The sequence below is a fragment of the Lotus japonicus genome, chromosome 2 (assembly GCF_012489685.1).
Source record: "Lotus japonicus ecotype B-129 chromosome 2, LjGifu_v1.2".
NCBI classification, from domain to species: Eukaryota; Viridiplantae; Streptophyta; class Magnoliopsida; order Fabales; family Fabaceae; genus Lotus; species Lotus japonicus.
The window spans coordinates 10,084,157-10,103,610 of NC_080042.1; the positions used below are offsets into that span (position 1 = coordinate 10,084,157).

Sequence of the window (19,454 nt, forward strand, 5' to 3'; positions counted from 1 at the left end):
TAACAATCTAGTTCAGAGTTAATTCTTCTCAATCTTGCTACCATCAAGCTATCATCTAAAACCTGATTAAATCCAACCTATTTAGTCTCTAACAATTCCACTCAGTAATCACATAACCTATGACTTCATAACTTCCGAGAAACTACTTAATATTTTTCCAGCATTAAATCTCTTGACTTAGTCTACCTCTACTTGGAGTAATCACCCGAACTAACCAATTAATGTCTATACGACACTCATCGACTTCCAAAGATTTAAATCTTAATCTTTTACAATCAAGTGCTTAACACGAACTTTCCTCCCAAATCCGACTAATCCTCAATCAATTCAAATTCATCTTACACATCCTTCTATCAAGGTCCATTACCAGCTGTGATTCCGAATATCATCCCCTCAATATTAAGTTGATCAGGCCTAATAAATCGAAGGTGGAAATTTAGAAAAACCCACTGGAATAGTCAACGAGTTCCTATCCTCCAGTAGTCACAAATATCCTGATACTAAATCCTTTAATGATCCCGCTGCGGAACTACACACCCTCAACATAACACGTATACCACCCATACAGAATCTCCCTAAGATTCGTTCTTCAGCTACTAGCTTCCTCATAATCTCATCGGTGGAAGACTACTTTCTAGACTTAGTGTGCTATTCCCAACCTCATGTAACTTCTATAGTTAAAACACGAGCAACTTCGAATAAGGTCCTACTAGGGATAATAATCATAAGATCATAGTCTAAGTAGTAAATACAAGTTAGGCGCGTCACACTCGCTTCGAAGATAAAAGAGTAAGTTATTCTAGAATAAGAGAACAGTTAAAATATTACCATCGTTCCCATGTTCCTCCTCGTTTAACTCCTCGGCTCTTGCTCCTTCCTTGGCATAAATCCTTTCCTCTGTAGCAAGTTGTTTTCCTTTCCCAACATTCCCTGATGATTCGCCCTTGGGTGCCTTGCAATCTCTGGACAAATGTCCCGGTTGGTTGCAATTGAAGCATAGGGGTCCCCCGTCTGGACACTTGTTACTGTAGTGCCCCACTTTCCTGCACCTGTAACACGTCACTGTTTTTCCCGAAGTCTTGTTTCCTGTCCCTCCGGTAGCATCATTCCCTTTCATCTTACTGTCAGACGTTCTCCCTGGAGTGTCTTGCAGTTCACAGCTAGATGCCCCTCTCAGTTACACTTGAAGCATCTCCGTCCAATCACTGAGCACTTGTTAGCGAAATGCCCAAACTTTCCGCAACGAAAACATGTCACACCTTTGTCACCAACTGGCTTCCCTCCAGTATCAGCAGTTGTTGGTTTGTACGCTCTTGAGATAAGATCTCTTCCCTCGGAACGCTGATACGGTCCCCACTGATGGTAGCTCTCCCTTCCGTTGTAGCCTTGGGATCCTGACCTCATTGGTCCCCCAGCTCCTGTTCGGTTCATTCCTCTTTGTTGACACATTGCCGTCGCCATCAGTCGTTGGTGATGCTCACGTGCAGCCTCTTCAGCGCGCATATAAGCGTCTTCCGCAGCCTGGTTCATCATTGCCTCGATCAGTGTAGCTATTGCCTCAGCCATCCGGTTAAGGTCCACCATCCTCTGTTTCATCAAACGTCTAATTAGTACTAACCCTACGGTAGCACTAGACAAACCACTCAATCCGATTAAGTAGTGACGCAAGCAATTAGAGCGAAAATCACTCTGCAGACAATCAATTTTCACTCCTTGCAGAGTCACACAACCTAGCACAGAAGACCTATTTCCCAGAGACTCCCGAAAGACTCAACTAAGCTCTGATACCACAATGTAACACCCCGATTTCCAGGTGTCACTTTAGTAACCAAAAATAAACTTTACGCGGAAAACAGGTAATTTTTTTTTTCGTTTGATTCCTTTTTAAATAAAGCAATAGCAAATAAAGACATAGCCCAACCACTAAACTAACCAATATACATCAAATATAAACATGTACAGCCTCAGCTGCACTCCCACGTCACGCGCACTCGCAGTGACTCCAAAGTAGTGTGCCCGTAGGCAAATATATACAGATCCAGAAGTCTAAGTGAGAAAGTTATAATTACAATCCACTAGGAGAAAGTCGGCCTCAAAATGGCCTAAGCAAAGACCACTATAGTCCGACTGACTCACTGTGATCCCTCAGTAAGAGAACCACATGAAAAGCCATGCGTCGGGAACCTACCCTGTCCCAAAAGCAAAATGAGTCAGAGCTCTACACAAAATATGACGCTTGCCTAAACATACCCTCCCAGTACCGAGTCCACAGCGAACTGAAGTTGGCAAGTTGAAGCTCAGCTCCATGCGTCGTAGAACACCTTTCGTCAGACGTCCACGCTCGTCAGTCCGGTCCTCCATGACCCTTTCCCGGTAAGTCGCCTGAAGACCCACAAGATCGATCACCCAAGCGGTGGGGGCATGTCGGCCATCCAGCTCAAACCTGATCCCCCCCGAAGGAGAGACCTTTGAAACCCAATCCACCGTCAACATCTGGCAGCAGGCCGACCGCCCAAAAAAAAACATGAAACCAAAGCCAAGGCGCTAGGGTCAACTCACGGAAATAGTAGATATACACTCAACATGTGATATGGGGTATAGATATATATGTTGATATATATATATAAACAATCCTAGCATGTTATTGGCTCTAACAATGCTTCAATAAATCAAACAGCACACAATTCCAGTCAGGATGAATGTATGCGTGAAATGCAATTCAATATGATCCGGATTGTGACGCGTTTCCGTTCGCCACAAGTGAAGCATTCCCGTTCTTCACTATAGATGAACCATTCCCGTTATTCATCCTTGGTGAACCATTCCCGTTATTCACCGTATGATGAACCATTCCCGTTATTCATCATTAATGCATTGGTGAACCATTCCCGTTATTCACCAAAAGATGCACAGGTGAACCATTCCCGTTATTCACCCGATTGATGCAATATGGTTAGCCAAACATCGAATCGTCCTCACCACATAAGTGTTTAACTCAAACCCAACTCAAAACAAACCCAAGTGTTAGTGTCGGTCAATACAACACAACTCGGAGTTAGTGTCGGTCAATACAACACAACTCCCACAACCCAAAACCTAGAGTTAGTGTCGGTCAATACAACACAACTCGAATAACAAGACCCAAGAGTTAGTGTCGGTCAATACAACACAACTCGAATAACAAAACCCAAGAGTTAGTGTCGGTCAATACAACACAACTCGAATAACAAAACCCAACAATAAGAGTACTAAAGTAATCGGTGACTTTCAATCATCACCATAGCTCACCTTAGTGGCTTTCCCCAATTCCCAGTAACTTCAAGACTTGACGACTTTTCCCCGTCTTTCGCAATCATTTTCCCCCTTTAGTTCTCCTATGATTATTCGTAAATAAAAATGTTTCGAATTGAATTAGTCAAGTTATTAGTTTATTTCTCAAAGTCTAGGTTTCCCAAAGTCTCTAGTTTTCAAAATTCTATTCATTCTAGGTGATGACCCTAGTTTAGTAGTGTTTTTAGGGTCATTTCTTAGTTTGTTTTGAGTCTTTTTGTTGAGTCTCATGTAGTGTTTCATGCATTCTCATGCATTTTTATCTTTATTTGTGTTTCTACTTTGTTTTGGTAATTTCATAGTTTTATAGGGACCTTTCATGCATTTTAAGTAAGTTTAAGACTTGCATATCTTTCCTACTTGAATTGAGGGTCTTTTGTGCTAATAAACTCTTGGAAATCCTAGATATTTTCCTTGCTTTGTTCCCAAGCAGCTAGGTCTGAAAACTGATGAAGAAAGAAGGTCAAAAGGCTTGGAAAATTGAAGGGAGGCTTAAAGGGGAGTTAAGAAGAAGGTCAAGAGGCTTTCTAGCATGTAGAGAGCACTCAGGCGCTCGTGTTGAGCGCCTGAGCGCCAATTGGATCGATGCTTACAAGATGCTAGAAAGGAATTGGCGCCTGAGCGCTCCTGTTGAGCGCCTGAGCGCTCCTGTTGAGCGCCTGAGTGCCAATTGCCTTCCAGAGAGCATGTTTTCAGCTGGAATTGGCGCTCAAGTGCTCTGAATTGGCGCCTGAGCGCCCAGACTCGACCTGTTTGCCTATAAATAGACTTTTTGTCATTTCTTTTGGAACCTTTTGTCATTTTATCAAATTTTCATAAGTTAGAAGAGAGGGTTTGAGTTCTAGAGCTTGAGGAGCTTTCTCTAAGCCCTATGTTTCAGGTTTCATCTTTATCTTCTTGTATGGATTTCGTAGCCATGTTTGGCTAAACCCCTTTTGCTTTGGGTTCTTTGTAAGACTTATGATGTTTTAATCTTAATTCCTATTTCTATTCATGATTCCTCTGAGTAAACCCTTGAATCCCATATCCATGCTTTATGTTTCAAGTTAGAACATGTGCTAGCTTTATGCTTTTCTATAATAGAACGGAAGTTTGTTATAGATTAGGGACTTGTTGTGGGATTACCTCTTCTATACTTGCTACTAGGAATAGAGGAAGGGTTGGGGTTTGTTGGCCTGAATTGCATGCTTAATGCCTTTAGAAAATGTTTAGGTTATCAAGGAATTGTGCCTATCTTTTGGCTTGAGAGGATTGTCTATGCGAGGCATCGATAGATGATTGATTAGGCTAGAACATCAAGGAGAGACTCAGAGTTTTGTGGACAGAATAGGTTGATTAGAACTGAATTAGTCAAGCAAGAACCCAAGGCATGCTCACCATTGTTCTCACACACTTATATTTCAATTGCTTGTTAATTAGTCACCTAAACAATCAACCTTAAAACTGAATTTTACTCGCTTTCTTACCGTGAACTCGAGGCTTAAACTGAATTCACATTCCAATTCCCTGTGGTTCGATAAATTTAAAACCGGGTGGATTCCGTACACTTGCGGATTTACCAACAAGTTTTTGGCGCCGTTGCCGGGGAATTGTTTGTGGTTTTTGGTTTAAGTTTTTAGTTTGTGGTTTTTTTTTTTTTTATCTTTGTCTAGAATTGGTGCTACTAATCTTTCTCTGGTTGAGTGTCACAGATTCAGGTTACTCTCACGAGAGACACCGCCATGGGTGGCCAAATGACGGAGGAGGAGATGCAAGCCCATATCGAGGCAAGAATCCAAGAGGGGATCACCCTCCGATTATGTGAATAAGAAGTTGAGAATGCCAACCGGTCTCTTCGGGAACTCACTTCGGCTACCATGAGTTATGACTATCCCGGGAGCATTGTCTTTCCCGAGGGAGTGGGAAACTTTAAGTTGAGACCGGCATTCATCAACTTGGTGAGCCAAAACCTATATGGTGGAGGTACTTTGGAAGATCCACATGCTCACATGGAGAGGTTCATCCGGAATTGCAACACTTACCGTGTGAACAATGTTCCGACGGATGCAATTCGGTTGAGCTTGTTTCCATTTTCTTTGAAGGATGCAGCGGAGGAATGGCTGAATTCACAACCTCAAGGGAGTATCACTACTTGGGAAGACCTAGCAGAAAAATTCACAACAAGGTTCTTCCCAAGAGCTCTTTTGAGGAAGCTGAAAAAAGACATTATGAATTTTGTGCAAACCACTGAGGAAAATCTCTATGAAGCTTGGGAGCGCTTCAAGAAGCTATTGAGGAAATGTCCTCAACACAATCTCACCCAAGCTGAATTGGTTGCAACATTTTATGATGGTCTACAATACTCTTGGAGGTTTGGCCTAGATGCGGCTTCAAATGGGGAGTTCGATGCTCTTCCCCCACAAGCGGGGTATGACTTAATAGAAAAGATGGCAGCGAGAGCCATGAACTCTGAAAATGATCGCCAAACCCGAAGGAGTAAGTTTGAAGTGGAAGCTTATGACAAGCTCTTGGCCTCCAACAAGCAACTCACCGAACAAGTGGCGGAGATTCGAATGCATATTAAGGAGACTAAGGCTATTGGTGCAAGAATGACTTGTGTGGAGTGCAAGTCTTGTGGTGGACCTCATGTTAGTAACTTGTGTACTGTCAATGCTGAGAGAAATGAAGCCAAAGCTATATCTCAAGGAAGCATAGTTCCATCCTCAAATCATGAACCTCTTGTCCAAACACAAGTTGTTGGAAAGGTGAATTGCAAGAGGAGTTTAGAGGAGCTTTTGGAGAGTTGCATCAACCGCATGAACAACAACCATAAGAACCAAGAGGCGGCTATCAAGAACTTGGAGAACCAACTTGGCCAGCTAGCCAAGCAAATGGCCGAGATACCTCAAGGTAAGTTTTCTCCCGATTCTTTAATTTTGTCTAAACAAGAGAATTTTGCTGTTGTTACCACTAGGAGTGGGAGAGTGTTACACGAGTCAAAAAAACAAGATGAGGGAGAGAAAAATGAGAAAGTACAGGAAGAATATGAGGGTGCTACGGAGAAGAGAGTGAGTGAACCTGTGAAAGCTAGAGTTGTGAGCACTCCTTCTCCTGAACTTAGTAAGATTCCATTCCCCAAGGCTTTGGTCAAGAAAAATCTGGATAAATAGTTTTCTATGTTTTTGGAAGTTTTTAAGAAACTCCACATCAATATTCCTTTTTCTGAAGCCTTGGAGCAAATGCCTATCGATGCTAAGTTCATGAAGGACATTTTAAATAAGAGGAGGAAGTTGAGTGAGGTTGATGAAACTATTATGATGACCGAGGAGTGTAGTGCCATTTTGCAAAGGAAAATGCCTAAGAAGAGAAGGGATCCCGGGAGTTTTACTATCCCAGTGGAGATTGAGGGGTTGACTGTTGTTGAAGCCTTGTGTGATTTGGGAGCGAGCATCAACTTGATGCCGCTTAGCATGTTTAGAAGGCTGAACTTAGGAGAGGTCACCCCGACCATGCTCTCCTTACAAATGGCTGACCGATCCCTAAAAACACCTTATGGGATCATTGAAGATGTGATGGTTAAGGTTGATAAGTACGTGTTCCCAGTTGATTTTGTGGTGCTAGACATGGAGGAGGATGCAAAGATTCCTCTCATTCTTGGCCGACCCTTCTTAGCCACTGGCAGGGCGAAGATCGATGTTGATAAGGGTCAGCTCATTCTCAGAGTTGGTGAGGACAATGTAAGATTTTCGGTTTTCAATCCTAATTTGCAAACTAACATTAATGATGGTTTTGTTTGTGATATGATCAAAAGCTTGTCCAGGTCTTCAAAGGAGACCCCCAAGGTAAGTGAAAAAGATGTTGAGCTGAATAAAGTTCTCATCAAGCTTGTTAGTGAAAACAAGTATGGGGGGTCTAAAGATGAGAATTTCCAAGCCCACATCGCCCCGGTTCACACAAGCTAGTCACCTTGTTAAGATGGAAGGTGTGACTAGTGATGAGCTCCAGATTAAGCTCTTCCCTCACTCCTTGAAGGGGGGAGCAAGGATTTGGTACGATGGTTAGATCAAACCCTCTCTTGGGAGGAATTGTTCCAAAGGTTTTGTGCAAGGTTCCTACCTTGCCCATGTGGTAAGAAGATTGATGGTAAGGAATTTCCTTCCTAACACCAAAGGAAGGAGAGTCCACCTAGGACTATAACTTAGGGCTGCTTGGGAGACAACCCAAGTCTTGTTTTATTTCGCTTGTTTGTTTGTTGCATTTTGTAGGAGGAGAGAGCATGCAACTCAATAGCGGGAGGCGGTTCTATAGCCTCTGTGCTTGACTTGGAGAGGAGGTGTATCTCTTTCCTTTAAGTTAATTCATGCATTTTTAGCATATTTTCTCTTTGTAGAACTTTCTTTTCTGTTTCATCATGCATAGTAAGTTAGAGTCGTTTTGGGGTATTTACTTCCCTATACTCACATGTTGTTGCCCGCAAGTTTTGTTCTCTAACGTGTTGCTGGTTTTGAAAATGTTTTTGTGAATACTTGTGTTGTCTTTTGGGGATGAGTGATTGCATGCTTTGGGGAAGAGAGGAGGAGACTTCGGTCTTCCGAGTGTTTCCTAAGGATAGAGTTGGTGTGAGTCCATAAGGGTCCATCTTTGACCCTTCACCATATAATTTCCCTGGAGGATCCTGACTCACTCATACTTCTTAGTTCTGTATTGATTTCATTCTTTGCATGCTATTTGATACTTGCACAATTCTTGAGACCTGTAGGTTTTTGAGCTTCAGAGTTTGTTGGCTTGAACATTTATCCCTAGTTGTCTCTTTTGAGCCTATTGAAGATTTCTTTGTTAGCTAAATGATTGGGATGAATGATAGGTTGGACTTTGGGGAGTGTTGGTCCTTGCATTGTGTTGGAGCTAGTAATTAAAGTTGGGAATGTCTCTTGCCTTAAATGTAAAAAAAAAGAAGAAAAAAAAAGAGAAAAAAAAAGAGACTCCTAATCAAGTTGGAGTTGAAAAAAAGAAAAAAAAAATAGAAGAAGAGAAAGTTGAAAAAGGGGTCAAGAGACTTGTGCTTAAAAAGTTTGTTGTTAAAGCTCCGGGATTACTAATAGGACCACACTCAAGATGCTTGAAGCTCTAGCCTTCCTTAGGGACCAACCACCTTGTACTTCACCAAGCCAACATTTCAACCCTTTTAAGTCTCATTGAATTTGTGCATGTTTGATCTCTGTTGCTCTTGAGTGAATGATATCCAGAACCTATGAACTACTTGTGTGCTCAGTGCACTTAATATATATCTCATCCTAGGAATTTTAGATCTATATGCTTCTCATGATGGACTCTACACTCTCCTTTGTCTAAAAGTTGCATGAAGTGGATTGTTGTGTCTTTCTTTTGGAACCAGCTGTAGTTGCTAAATCTCCCGGTTTTCTTTGAAGTATTCCTTGTTTTGAGCACTTGTGTTGGGAGCATTTCTTGCGCTTGAGGGCAAGCGAGTGTTGTTTACGCTCGAGGGCGAGCTGTCGTTGAGTATAGTGGTGTGATGACCCTAGTTTAGTAGTGTTTTTAGGGTCATTTCTTAGTTTGTTTTGAGTCTTTTTGTTGAGTCTCATGTAGTGTTTCATGCATTCTCATGCATTTTTATCTTTATTTGTGTTTCTACTTTGTTTTGGTAATTTCATAGTTTTATAGGGACCTTTCATGCATTTTAAGTAAGTTTAAGACTTGCATATCTTTTCTACTTGAATTGAGGGTCTTTTGTGCTAATAAACTCTTGGAAATCCTAGATATTTTCCTTGCTTTGTTCCCAAGCAGCTAGGTCTGAAAACTGATGAAGAAAGAAGGTCAAAAGGCTTGGATAATTGAAGGGAGGCTTAAAGGGGAGTTAAGAAGAAGGTCAAGAGGCTTTCTAGCATGTAGAGAGCGCTCAGGCGCTCGTGTTGAGCACCTGAGCGCCAATTGGATCGATGTTTACAAGATGCTAGAAAGGAATTGGCGCCTGAGCGCTCTTGTTGAGCGCCTGAGCGCTCCTATTGAGCGCCTGAGCGCCAATTGCCTTCCAGAGAGCATGTTTTCAGCTGGAATTGGCGCTCAAGCGCTCTGAATTGGCGCCTGAGCGCCCAGACTCGACCTGTTTGCCTATAAATAGGCTTTTTGTCATTTCTGTTGGAACCTTTTGTCAATGTATCAAATTTTCATAAGTTAGAAGAGAGGGTTTGAGTTCTAGAGCTTGAGGAGCTTTCTCTAAGCCCTATGTTTCAGGTTTCATCTTTATCTTCTTGTATGGATTTCGTAGCCATGTTTGGCTAAACCCCTTTTGCTTTGGGTTCTTTGTAAGACTTATGATGTTTTAATCTTAATTCCTATTTCTATTCATGATTCCTCTGAGTAAACCCTTGAATCCCAAATCCATGCTTTATGTTTCAAGTTAGAACATGTGCTAGCTTTATGCTTTTCTATAATAGAACGGAAGTTTGTTATAGATTAGGGACTTGTTGTGGGATTACCTCTTCTATACTTGCTACTAGGAATAGAGGAAGGGCTGGGGTTTGTTGGCCTGAATTGCATGCTTAATGCCTTTAGCAAATGTTTAGGTTATCAAGGAATTGTGCCTATCTTTTGGCTTGAGAGGATTGTCTATGCGAGGCATCGATAGATGATTGATTAGGCTAGAACATCAAGGAGAGACTCAGAGTTTTGTGGACAGAATAGGTTGATTAGAACTGAATTAGTCAAGCAAGAACCCAAGGCATGCTCACCATTGTTCTCACACACTTATATTTCAATTGCTTGTTAATTAGTCACCTAAACAATCAACCTTAAAACTGAATTTTACTCGCTTTCTTACCGTGAACTCGAGGCTTAAACTGAATTCACATTCCAATTCCCTGTGGTTCGATAAATTTAAAACCGGGTGGATTCCGTACACTTGCGGATTTACCAACACTAGGTTTTCCAAAAACCCACCAAAAGAAGTTTCCCGGGGAAAGTCTAAGAATACGAACAAATGGCTAAGTCTCAAACCCAAGTTTGAACTTGCCTAGGGTTGTTCATCCAACCCGAAATATCAAAGATCACCAGATCAATGAATTCCCCACTCCGAAGTCGCGTCAGAACGCACCATTCAACAACATCTCAACATCATAAGTTATAGACAACATCATAATATCAGTTCATCATCATAATCCATATCAACACAAAGCATAAGTCGAATTTCTCGACGCCTATCATACAGTCATAGCTAATAAGTAAGTTGCCCTAACCTCGAGCTGCTCTAGTCTCGTGATCAAATATCCTTCACACAATTGCTCTGAAACTCCCAAAGTTCCTTCAACTGAACCTCGGAGAAAAACAAAGCAGAATCCAAACAAAATCGATTAGTTCGATCGCAATACAACTCATAAACGATAGACAAAGCATTAAAGCTTCAGAATACAACAATCGAGTACGAAAAGACAAGTTTTCGAAAACGAAAACTCCCCCCCCCTCACAACATAGCTCTCGGCCAAAAAGGAAAAAGAGCTCCGGCTCTTTTTCTTCGATCAAATCTGTTTACAAGGTAGTTTTAGGGTAAAACTAAGGCAAAGAAACTGTCGGAACAATTTTCGGACGATCGGATCGAAATACGGCTGTTCAGGGGCGTTTTGGTCCAAAATAAAAGCTCAAAACCTCAAAGTTATCAGTTCGGAAAACAAATTTGACAGCAATGATCCTAACGACATCCGTGACAACAAATCCTAAAGGCACGAAGTCAGATTACGACTTTTCGACAGTAAAGTTTCGAAATGTGCGACAAAAGAGTTTTGAATCAGTTTTTCAGATCCTGGACAACTCGATCACAATCGGCGAATACTGACGGAGGTTCTAGACTCTTGGGCACGTAGAGAAGATAACCCAGCAGAGAAATCAGGAAAAACGGACAGTTTTACAAAAAGCTCAAAACTGTGAGCACAGAAACGACTAAAGAAACGCAGTAGAAACGATAATTAGAGGTAAGAATCAAGCTAGTTACCTCGATACCTTGAAGTAGGAACGAACTGCGCGAAGATCGGTCGAGTTTCGGCGAAAATCTCCTCTCCTCTCCTCTCCTTGAACCGCGGCCCCAAATGGTAGAAAATGAAGATATTTTGGATTTTTCAACTATTTATAGGCAGGTGAAATCGCGGGAAAATGAAAATTTCGCGATTCCGATTTTTGCAGCATGTTCACCGATGAATTCTAAGATAGATTCTGGCGTCAGAATTCCAGAACTCAAAACATATCTCTGACATTTGGGAAAAACGATTTCTAAAATCCCAAAAGCGGTGTAAGTTAATCTGTCCCGAAAAACTACTTTTTGCTGTGATGGTTAGACGACAAAACTTCCTTCTGAAGAAAGATTGGAAATGTCGAAACAAATCTGGCAACATGGACGGAAACTTCGTTAAAAGTCCCGAATAGAAAAAGTCTTCATCCATCGCTCGAATCTAGGGTTTCGAAGCAAAGAAATTAGCGTCGTCGGACTTCCAAAAAGTGAATACTATCGTGCGTACAGTCCAGGGTTCCGAAATGAAACGCTGGTCGAAGAAAAAATAAAGAGAACCTTTAAATTTTCCAAGGATTCAAAATCTCACTTAATACGTTGCTCTAAAAGCGAAATTAGCCTATTCTGGACACGCTCGCCATAAGGCAGGTGTGCAGACGACTCGCACTACTTCCTAACACGACTACGCAACATTCCTCAAGCAATTCCTGAACTTTCTTCTTCATTAATCTTTCTCAAACATCAAAATCCTGTCACGCTTACACTGATTCTACGCATGAGTCAGAAATTAACTTGTTCTGCAAATCCAGGTCTTACACTTTGGAGGAAATATATTTGGGAGATGGCTCGAAGAAAAGACCAACCTACAAAAGTTCCTTGATCGACCCAAAGCTTAGAGGCATAATGATAGAGTTGTTGAAAGAATTCAAAGATTGTTTCGCCTGGGATTATGATGAGATGCCTGGTTTGAGTCGAGACTTGGTAGAATTACAACTGCCAATCAAAGAGGACAGGAAGCCAGTAAAACAACTGCCCAGAAGATTCCATCCAGGCGTTCTAGTAAAAATCAAGGAAGAAATCGAAAGATTGCTACGGTGCAAGTTCATCAGAGCGGCCAAATATGTTGAGTGGCTGGCCAATGTAGTCCCGGTAATCAAGAAAAATGGTAAGATGAGGGTCTGCATAGATTTTCGAGATCTGAATGCTGCCACACCCAAGGATGAATATCACATGCCCATAGCCGAGATGATGGTAGATTAAGCAGCAGGCCATGAATACTTAAGTCTCTTAGACGGATATTCTGGCTACAACCAGATTTTCATTGCCAAGGAGGATGTGTCGAAAATAGCATTTCGATGTCCTGGTGCTTTAGGGACATATGAGTGGGTGGTCATGCCATTTGGTTTGAAAAACGCTGGCGCGACCTACCAGAGGGTAATTAATACTATCTTCCATGACTTTATTGAAACTTTTATGCAGGTTTATATTGATGACATAGTGGTCAAGTCCCCATCCAAGTCATTCGAGAGAATGAGGAGACATGGCCTAAAAATGAACCCTCTTAAATGTGCATGTGGTGTAATTGCAGGTGACTTTTTGGGTTTTGTGGTGCACAAGAAAGGCATCGAAATCAACAAGAACAAGGCCAAAGCTATTCTCGACACAAGTCCACCAACTAGCAAGAAACAACTGCAGTCGCTATTGGGCAAAGTCAATTTCCTTAGAAGGTTTATTGCTAACCTTAGTGACCAAACTAAGTCTTTCTCATCCCTTCTTCGACTAAAGAAGGAAGACATTTTTCGCTGGGAAGCAGAGCACCAAAAAGCATTTGATGAGCTAAAAAACTATTTGGCAAGCCCTCCGATGATGATTCCTCCTATAAAAGGGAAGCCAATGAAGTTATATATTTCGGCTACAGATGAAACCATTGGCAGCATGTTGGCACAAGAAGATGAAGATGGCATCAAAAGAGCCGTATTTTATTTGAGTCGTGTGTTAAACGATGCTGAGACTCGATACACTATGATCGAGAAACTGTGTTTGTGTTTGTACTTTTCTTGTACCAAGCTGAAATATTATATAAAGCCAATTGATGTAATGGTTTTTTCTCACTTTGATATAATAAAGCACATGTTATCCAAGCTTATTTTGCATAGTCGAATTGGTAAATGGTCTTTAGCATTAACCGAATATTCGCTCACTTATGCCCCTTTAAAGGCAATTAAGGGGCAAGCAGTAGCTGATTTCTTGGCAGATCACACTATGCCTGAAGAGATAGCTTATGTAGGATTACAGCAGGAATCGGTATGTTCATAGTGTCCCCACAAGGAATCCCAACCAAATTCATGTTTCGAATTCGAGAAAGTTGCTCCAATAACGAATATGAATATGAGGCTTTAGTCTCGGGCCTCGAAATACTGTTGGCCTTGGGGGCAAAGAACGTCGAAGTTAAAGGTGACTCAGAATTGGTTGTAAAGCAACTTACCAAGGAGTATAAGTGCATAAGTGAAAATTTGGCAAAATACTACGTAAAGGCCATGAGTTTACTAGCCAATTTTGACCAAGCAGGAATTAGCTACAAACCTAGGGTAAGCAATCAAGAGGATAATGAGTTAGCACAAATTGCTTCTGGGTATATGATAGATAAACAAAAATTGAAAGAGTTGATTAGGATCAAGGAGAAATTGAGTCTTTTGGATCTCGACGTTATGGCTATCGATAACCTTACTCCCAATGATTGGAGAAAGCCAATCGTCGAATACTTGCAGAACCCTATAGGGTCAACCGACAGAAAAGTCAAATATAGGGCTCTAAATTATACCATCATAGGCAATGAATTGTTCACAATGTTCTGAAAACCGGACCGGTCATCGAACCGGTCAAGGCATTGGTTTAAGGTTCAAAGGTCGAACCGGGGTTGAATCGAGGTTGAACCGAGGTTGAACCGTATCAATATAAATAATATAATTTTATATTATATACATATAAAAATATATATACATAATTTTTTTAGGTCATCTAAATGACTAAATCTAATTGTTGTAAAGTAAAATAAGTAAATAACAAAAGCTAAAATATATAAGCCAACAAATGTAACTCCACAAGTCCAAATGATAGTTTGTTTAGATGCAAACACCACCAACTTACATAAGTCATAACTCATAACATTTAGGTTCAACAACAACCTTAAATCAATACCAATGACAAAAGTCTAAATTTAACAACACTTAACAAAGTATGAATAACAAGTTAACAACACAACAAATATAATCAAAAATCATTAACATCATTAAGATTGAACTCTATTCCATCAAACGGCGATGATTCAACATTTGCCTCAATTTGAAAATCAACTGACTCCATCAGTGGCTCCTCTGAAATGTCAACTTCTTCACCACCTAATTACATAACGTGAAAGTGAAAAACTTACTTAAATGTAGCTTTTGAAATAATACTTCTAAATTTGAAACAAGCTCAATAAGATTAAATGATTAATTTTTTACCTGCAACATCTCTTGCATCATCTTCATAAATGTTATTCACAAGCTCAGCCTCATTATCATCAAACTCAGGAGGTGCTTCTTCCTCAACTACCCAAAAGTCAACATTATTGATGCATTCATAATCAACAGGATCATAAGTTCTCTTCTTCAATTCACTCCTAAAATGGAACATTAAAAAAAATTCAAGTTAGAGAGCTAAGATATATTGCAAAAAAATGAAAGCATATAAGTGATAGTAAATTAGTAATATACCTTTTCTTCAAACGCAAGTTATAAGTAATATAAACATGATCACTTAGCCTTTGATGTTCAAGTCTATTTCGTTTTTTGGTATGGATGCGTTCAAAGAGACTCCAATTTCTTTCACACCCTGAAGATGATGATGTTTGACTAAGAATACGAATTGCTATCTTTTGTAACAATGGAGCACTACTCCCATATATTGACCACCATTGAGCTGCAATAAATAAATTTATTAAAACTATTATATATTGCAATAAAATAAATTTACACAATACAATTTAGATAACTATTTACCGGGTTGAATTTGGCTTGCCGCTTGCAAAGCACTTGCTCGACTAAATGAATCTTTCCGCTCACGATAGACATTCATCTCTAGAAGGGCTTTGGGTAAGCTAGCACATAGACTTTTCACCTCCAACAAATCAACAAGTGACTGCACAACTCTATCCTTTTCAACAAAACTTGGATCATAAAAGAATCCAGGATTTAGAAAGTAAGCTGCTGCATGAAGAGTACGCTTCAGGTGTTTATCCCATCGAGCTGAAATAATATCTGTGTACGGCTTATACAATTCACTCTTATCCCTGAACATCCGCTTGATTGCGTTCTTTGCCCTTTGCATGCCATCATAAACATAGCCCATCGAGGGTTTTTCATCCCCATCTACAATTCTAAGTAGTCGGATAATGGGAGCTGCAATATTTGACACCACCTCACAATCCCTCCAAAATTTATTATCTAAAATGATTTCACTAACACGTTTCCCAGCTGTACCCGTTGATAACTTATTACCAATAAAGTGTTGATTAACAACTAGAGCTTGCAAATCAGACTTATGATCAGAAATACTTTTCAATGTGATAAAGGTGGTAGCAAACCGAGTCACCCCTGGACGAACAATTTCTTTCCAACCACTTCTTTTTCTAAGCCAAGATAAAAATATCATATGATTGTAAATAAATATAGTCACCTTAGAAGCTTTTGAGGCAAGATCTGCAATATGTGGCAAGCTACTAATATCCTTCAAAAGGAGATTTATGCAATGAGCAGCACGTGGAGTCCAAAAAATGTTCTCATATTTCTGATGAAGCAATTTACCGGCAGCTACATAGTTAGCCGCATTATCTGTGACAACATGAACCACGTTTTGAGGTCCAACCCACTCAATAACTTCAGAAAACAAGTTGCACAATGTTGAAGCATCTTTCACAACATCAGACGCATCCACAGATTTAACAAACGACATGCCTATACCATACAATAAACAAGTGAATTCAACAAAGTTTCAACATTATGAACAATATCAAACAATTAATCAACAAGTTTCACAAAGATTATACCTGTTTGACAATAAACCATAAAATTTATCAAAGTTCTTTGTCGTTGATCACTCCATCCATCAGCCATGATTGTACATCCATACTTAGCCCAATTGGCCCGGTGGCTTTCAACAAGTAACTGACACTCTTTCTTGCAATCTCCTAACAAGTTGACCCTTAATTCATCATAAGATGGACCTTTAAAACCAGAGCCAATGGCAACAGCTGCATCCAATGCTGGCTGAAAATATGGTGATTGTAATGCATTAAATGGAATGCAAGCATCAAAAAACCATCTAGCAATTGCCATCTTAGCTTTGTGTACAGCTTCTTTACTAGACAAAACACTTTTAAGTGTTGGTTGGGATCCAGGAGTCGTTCTTGGAGCAAAGTAATTGTCAATTTCACCAGTAGCTTTCCTTTTTCCTTTGCTTTGAGTAGATGCTGGTGTTACAGTTGGACAAGCATTGAGTTCATGACTAACTTCATCAATAGCTCCATCACCAAATGCTTCATTGCGGTTATTCTTGGCTTCATTTTTCTTTTGTTCAATACTTTCTAATAAAGCTACCATTCTATGGCGAACATCAGGAGGAACTTTCTTGCAAGCTAATATTTGACCTGGTATGCCGGCAAGATGGTGCTTCATTCTATTTATTCCCCCGCCTTTGTATGACGTTCCACAATAGAGGCAAGTGTACATACATGACCTTCCTTCCTTTTGAAATGCAAAATGCTCCCAAGCAGGATCTTTTTTCCCACGAACATTAGCAGCGTTTTCCGCCGCTTCTTGTGTCCCAACAACATTAGGAGAAGCATCAACCGGAGTAGTATTTCTTCCATCATTCTACAATTAAACAGTCATCATATTCAAATTCATAAACAGTAAGAGAATTGAGAAATCAAACCCTATGGAAATCAAATAAAGAAAAGGTTGAAAACAGAAAAGAGAAAAGAAAAATCAGTTTGGAAGAAGAAGAAGAACTTGTTGAGTGGTAGCCATGTTTGAACTTTGAACCAAGTTTGCTCTGTTCCTCACTTACTATGTTTGAACTCTGAAACACCCTGCTGTTGATTGAGGGCCGCCGCCGCCGCAGGGACCACCGCCTCCGCAGGGACCACCGCCGTCGTCGGATTCCGCCGCCGCAGGGAGGGTCAAGGTCGGCGCTCAAGAGGAGAAGGGTTCCAGACGACACGTTCACGTTACACTTGCTCTGTTTCACGGTTTCTTTCTCAAACGTTTTCTTCGTTCTCTGCCTTTCTATTTTCCTTTTTTTTTTTTTTCAAAAATAATTCAAAACGGCGTCGTTCTGTTTTTTCAAACGGTTTGACCCGGTTTTTCTCCAAAACGGCGTCGTTTTGACGTTTCCGTTCAGAACCGGGAATAACCGGCCTAACCGCGGTTTTTTCCGGTTTTGCCGGTTCAGGACCGGTTTCACCGGTTTAACCCCGGTTGGAACAGCAGGCGGTTTTCCTTATGCTCCGGACCGGCACTGTGCCCGGTTCCCGGTCGAACCGGTTCGACCGGCCGGTCCGGTCCGGTTTTCAGAACCTTGATTGTTCAAAAAGAATGTCGACAACACGTTGTTGAAGTGCTTAAGCGAAGACGATGCGTTCATAGCTGTTTCAGCCGCTCACGACGGCCTATGTGGCGCTCACCAAGCAGGGGCAAAGATGAAATGGATTCTTTTTAGGCAAGGGATGTATTGGCCAACTATCATGAAAGATTGCATCGAATACGCAAAAGGTTGTCAAGATTGTCAGAAACATTCAGGAATCCAACACGTGCCAGCTAGCGAGTTACACTCTATTATCAAGCCATGGCCCTTTAGGGGATGGGAGATAGATTTAATTGGCGAGATTCACCCAGCCTCGTCAAGGCAGCACAAGTATATAATTGTAGCAATTGATTATTTTACTAAATGGGTCGAAGCCATTCCACTACAGAGTGTGACGCAAGAGACGGTAATCGAATTCATACAGAATCACATTGTGTATCGTTTTGGATTGCCGGAGTCACTCACAACGGACCAAGGTACAGTGTTCGTAGGACGAAAAGTGGCAGCCTTTGCAGAATCCTGGGGCATAAAGCTTCTAACCTCGACCCCCTACTATGCTCAGGCAAACAGCCAAGTAGAGGCCGCCAATAAAACTCTAATAAGCTTGATTAAAAAGCACGTGGGTCGAAAGCCGAAAAGCTGGCATGAGTCCTTAAACCAAGTCCTGTGGGCTTACAGGAATTCACCAATGGAAGCGACAGGAACAACACCTTTTCGACTGGCCTATGGCCAAGAAGCTGTGCTACCCGCAGAAGTATACTTGCAATCGTGCAGAATTCAAAGACAAGAAGAAATCCCAAGCGAAGTCTATTGGAACATGATGCTAGACGAATTGGTAAATCTCGACGAAGAAAGAGTCTTGGCGTTGGACGTCTTAATGAGGCAGAAGGATCGCATAGCTAAATCATACAACAAGAAGGTTAAAAATTGATCTTTTGTCACAGGGGACTACGTGTGGAAGGTTATCCTGCCAATGGATAAGAAAGATAGGGCCTACGGAAAATGGGCCCCCAATTGGGAAGGGTCGTTTAAAGTCGAGAAAGCACTATCTAATAATGCCTACGTGATTAAAGAATTAAGCGGTCAGCGTCAATTTGTTACAATAAATGGCAAGTACCTAAAAGCGTATAAGCCAATGCTGCATGAAGTTAAAATCGAATAAAAGAAAGTGTCGAAATTGCCAAACTAGAAATGTTTCATTAATCAAAATAGGACATTACAAGTATGGCGAGATACAAAAGAAATTAAAAGCCTAGAATGGAAGATTGGCTTTATATCCATCATATCTAGCTTGCATAGGTTCCAGTTGATCCACCAGCACTGCCATCTGGCCCTCAAGTTGAGCCTTCTTCTGACGAGCAGCCAGGTCTTCAAGAGAGACCGCAGATATCTCGACAGCCAGTCGAACGAGACCTTCCGGGTCTTGCTGGTCCAAGGAGGCTTGGAGAAAGTTGAACTTCTCCTTCAACTCATCTATTTGATACTCCTGGAAAAACACCATCACGGA

General features: G+C 41.0%; 1 protein-coding gene and 1 non-coding gene across 2 annotated transcripts; both read right to left on the reverse strand.

The window, feature by feature from the left end:
- Positions 1-5,519: 5,519 nt before the first annotated feature.
- LOC130741522 (small nucleolar RNA R71) lies at positions 5,520-5,626 on the reverse strand. Its single transcript, XR_009020416.1, has one exon. It is a non-coding gene; the product is annotated as a small nucleolar RNA R71 (small nucleolar RNA).
- An 8,967-nt stretch (positions 5,627-14,593) lies between these two features.
- Positions 14,594-17,391, reverse strand: LOC130736023 (uncharacterized). The gene is made up of 6 exons (XM_057587884.1): positions 17,374-17,391; positions 16,410-17,235; positions 15,364-16,317; positions 15,079-15,283; positions 14,827-14,984; positions 14,594-14,721 (listed from the first exon to the last, which is right to left on the reverse strand). The coding sequence occupies exons 1-6, from the start codon at positions 17,389-17,391 to the stop codon at positions 14,594-14,596; spliced, it is 2,289 nt and encodes a 762-aa protein (XP_057443867.1).
- Positions 17,392-19,454: the final 2,063 nt, after the last annotated feature.

Excerpts from the sequence above, each read along its gene's own strand:
- LOC130736023 (XM_057587884.1), bottom strand. Across the intron at positions 16,318-16,409 it reads TATGGTTTATTGTCAAACAG|GCATGTCGTTTGTTAAATCT; the intron begins GTATAATCTTTG and ends TGTATGGTATAG. Across the intron at positions 14,985-15,078 it reads AACTTGCGTTTGAAGAAAAG|GAGTGAATTGAAGAAGAGAA; the intron begins GTATATTACTAA and ends GTTCCATTTTAG.